At 41.1% G+C, this 3,924-nt stretch overlaps 1 protein-coding gene across 1 annotated transcript in view; it reads left to right on the top strand.

Annotated features, from left to right (window-relative positions):
* Positions 1-735: 735 nt before the first annotated feature.
* LOC107101766 (anoctamin-1-like) overlaps positions 736-3,924 on the top strand; it is a 67,665-nt gene continuing 64,476 nt past the window's right edge. Inside the window, exon 1 of the mRNA XM_015400812.1 lies at positions 736-1,003. Coding sequence (XP_015256298.1) covers positions 958-1,003 — 46 coding nt within the window. The 5' untranslated portion in view covers positions 736-957. The remainder of the gene's footprint in view (positions 1,004-3,924) is intronic.

Raw genomic sequence — 3,924 nt, 5'->3', positions numbered from 1 at the left:
GCGGCCGCTTACTCGATCCGGCGGCCGATTACTCGATCCGGCGGCCGATCACTGGATCCGGTGGCCGATTACTGGATCCGGTGGCCGATCACTGGATCCGGCGGCCGATCACTGGATCCGGCTGTCTTAATCTGGGAATACTCTATGGGGAGCTGTTTGTTTTGAGAGAAAAATAAGGGGCTTATTTTTTTCCAAGTCATCTTTTTACTCATTGATTCATTCATTTATAAAAATCCAAACATTTAGTTTCTTAAATAAATATTTTCCTCCAAACTAAATATTTATTTAACATAATAAGAAGTAATATATAAAAGAAATATATGAATATTTCTTTAAAATTATAAATATTTGGTTTTCTCACAAATTTAAATTTTAACTGATATCTCAATATTTTAGATTAGAACTTTTTTTTAAACAATGAATGAATGACAGGGTGAAAGAAATAAGACCCTTATTTTTCTCTTAAAAGGCGTTAAATTATCATACATATTTCTCCTAATTTTTTACTGTTTAACTTTACTAACATCTCCCCATATTGTTCATTATTAATAAGATGAACAGCTTCACACCAACTGAATGTTGCAGCTCCGCTTTCCTCTTTTCCCTGTGGGAATTGAATGCAACACGTTTCAGCGCTTTTTGCGCACATTTTGCTGAGCGCGGAGAGAGCGTGGAAGGAGGTCCCCGATGCGGTGAGGAGGCGGGTTGGCCGGGATGCTCGCATCCTGACGGATAACGCTCCTCTGACCGCCTGCTGGAGATAAGCTGCCTGCCTGAATGACTGACTGACTGAATGACTGACTGACTGACTGACTGACTGACAGCCTGCAGGGGAAGCAGCATCAGCCTGGTCGCTGTTCTATCAGTTCCCATGAAGATGGAAAGCTGCGTGTTCAGCAGCATTCTCCGTGGCGGCTGTGAGGAGCGGTTGCTGGATTGAGTCCTCCTTTGGAAGCCATGGAGCAACCAGCTGAGCCCCAGCCTGACAGCAGGCAGGAGATGGGTAAGATGCTGAGGAGGAGGAGGAGGAGGAGGAGGAGGAGGAGGAGGAGGAGGAGGAGGAGGCATTCTTAGTCCATTTGTCAGAATTGAATCTAAACTTCAGGCTTTAAATCGCATCAGAATCTTCCTGTTTCTACAAAAAGTTGCAGCTTTTTTAATTGATCTTTTTTTTCTTCTAACAAAATGAAAATGATTTGCTCCAACATCTAAATCCCTGGGTGATAATCCATAGTCTGGATTAATTAAGCTCTGATCATTAAAACCTGGGATCCTGATTCCATCTCTGGAGACGTTATTATTCTGATGCCATGAATGAAGTGAATTAGTTTCTAAAACCCAGATGGATTCTAGAGATCAGAGCAGTGGCGGTTCTAGGCCAAATGTACCAGGGGCCAGGCGGGGGCCAACGTCCTTTGCAATCCTTTGAACTAAAAAACCAGGAGCATTAAGCTATTAGCTGCATGAAGTGGAATTTCTATTCAATTAGGTTTAATTAAAATTATATGTTTTATTAGGTCAATATACATTCAGAATTTGAGAATTTTACATATTTTTCACTTAAGTTAAGTTAAAATGAAAGTTTTCTATAAAATCTGAATTAGAACTGAAGACATATAGATAAAATCAGCTGTAAAACTTAGAGCATTTTTTTATTTGTTTTGAAAAAAATCCTTTAGCAGATGAAAGACTGGGATCCTATCTGAATCCCACTGAAGCTTTCACATTACAGCTTTTAAATAATAAGTAAAACTGAATTTGTAAAGAAAAACATTAAATAGATCCAAAGGATCTATCAGTAACCGTGTCTGTTGCAGCGCAGATAATCATTAGTTTCTGTCTTCAGTGCAGGGGCCAGGACATGATCTACAGGGGCACTGGCCCCCTTTGGCCCCTGTCTAGAGCCACCCATGATGCAGGCTCTAATGTGTTCAGATTGTAGAAACAACCTTTCCAGCTCCTCCTGTTTTCCTGTCACCTCCATGGATCTCTCTGGGTGTTTCTGTGGAGGGAAGGCGTTCAGCGCTGACCCAGTCAGCCTCGGTCTGGTCCCGCCAAGCGCCGCAGACTCGGTCAGCAGTTAGTTTCACACCCTGTTGAGATGTTTGCTTCTTTCCAGTCTGTTTCGTTTGGACTCTTTCTGGGTTCAGATGAATGTCTGATGTGCAAAGACTCGCTGCTGTTTGCAGAGACTCCTGAAAGCAACAGGCAGTCCATGCTCAGCCAGCCTGAACATCCTCTGCTTGCAAAATTTATCTTTTATCTGCTGAATTCAAGAACAAATGCACTTTTAAGAAAAAACGACTTATCTAGAGTTACATTTTTTTTCCACTGTAAAGCGAAAGCATCCAGTTTGCTGTCTGAAGCCCCTCCTCCTTTAAACCTGGTAGTGATGCTGCGGCCGCTCTGCACTCTGACTGGATGGTTCTGAGGTGCTGTGAGGAGAGTGAGGCTCTGTTTTGGAGCAGGGAGACCGAGGTTCATGGTCTCACTGACGGATCCCTGCTGATAAAATAAGCGCATTTGTTCTTGGATTGAGGAGGTAAAAGAGACATCTTTCCTATGGATCAAGACAATTTACACTTAAAATAAGAAAACACAATTGCATTGTCTTATTTCAAGTGCATATTATCTAATTATCTTCGTTTAAGAGGAAAAATACTCATTCTATTGGCAAACTATCTCAATAACCTTCTCAAATTTAAGAAAATGTTACTTGTTTGGAGAAGGTTTTTCCAATGTAAACTCTGCTTTCTCTTGTTTCTGGGGTCAAATATCATGCAAACTTTGGGTTTCTGGCCAAACCGTATGTAGCAGCAGATAATCCAAAACATTAATTCATATAAAACACTTTTTTTTTTTTTTTTTTTTTAAGTAAATATGATGAAATTCAGACGATGATTTAAAAACTCAGCAGCTGTTGTTGTTGAAATTTGTTCCTTTTTAAATGCTGGATTTTTCCAGCAGGTATTAGAATATCGTGTAAAGCTCTGAAGTCTTTGAAGGCCAGTGGAGATCTAGGAACAACGCTGCTCATCTCAGGTCATACCTCCATCATGGTGCAGCACATAACCCGCCAGGCTGCCTCCTGTCTCAACATGTGATGAAGAGCAGATTACGGGATGATACTGTAACCCTGAGAATGTAAACAGGCAGGGGAAAAGGAGCATGATGGGAGTTTTTTTTAGCTTCTAACCCTAACTAACCCTTTTCTCTTTTTTATTTTATCGAATTTTCTTCTGTTTCTGCTTAAAGCCAGACATTTTTAATGACAGGCTTAAACTCTTTAAAAAGATCAACCAGAGGCTAACGTTTCAGCTACTGTTGCTTTTAAAAGGATCCAACATGCAGCCGTTGGCAGCAAAGCCTAGAGATGCGACTGTTAGAACAGCAGCTTCTCCTAATGACAGAAATGAGACACATTTGGTGTCTGCTGGGGTCTCAGAGGGTTTAAGGTCTATATGACCCAGCCAGCGCTTTTCATTCATTCATGACCTGCTGCTAGTGTGGTTCAGTCAGACAGACTGAGTTCATTTCAATATAATTCTATTCAGTTTATTTCTATAGCGCCAATTCACATCATGTGATCTGAGGTCACTTTATAGAGACGATTCAACCAGATCATCCAGTCAGATTGATTCAAACTTTTCTATCTAAGGCCAACCAGCTGATTGCATCGACTCATTGACTCTTCAGCAATCCCTCACACTAAGCATGCTTGTAGCAACAGTGGAGAGGAAAAACTCCCTCTGAACAGGAAGAAACAGGACTGGCTCAGAGCACTGATCAGCTTCATTCATCCACTATATGAAGCAGCTGATTGGTCAGTAGCTGATGTTGGAGTATGGGATCAGTGCGTGTTGCTGTTAAAGGAAAAGTTCATCTTCAGAATCCAAACTTCTGAAAGTTCTTTAAACATAAAAA

The sequence above is a fragment of the Cyprinodon variegatus genome, unplaced genomic scaffold (assembly GCF_000732505.1).
Source record: "Cyprinodon variegatus isolate N-32 unplaced genomic scaffold, C_variegatus-1.0 Scaffold1149, whole genome shotgun sequence".
Taxonomy (NCBI): Eukaryota; Metazoa; Chordata; class Actinopteri; order Cyprinodontiformes; family Cyprinodontidae; genus Cyprinodon; species Cyprinodon variegatus.
Note: the sequence above shows the minus strand (reverse complement) of the source record. Positions and strands in the feature narration are given on the sequence as shown.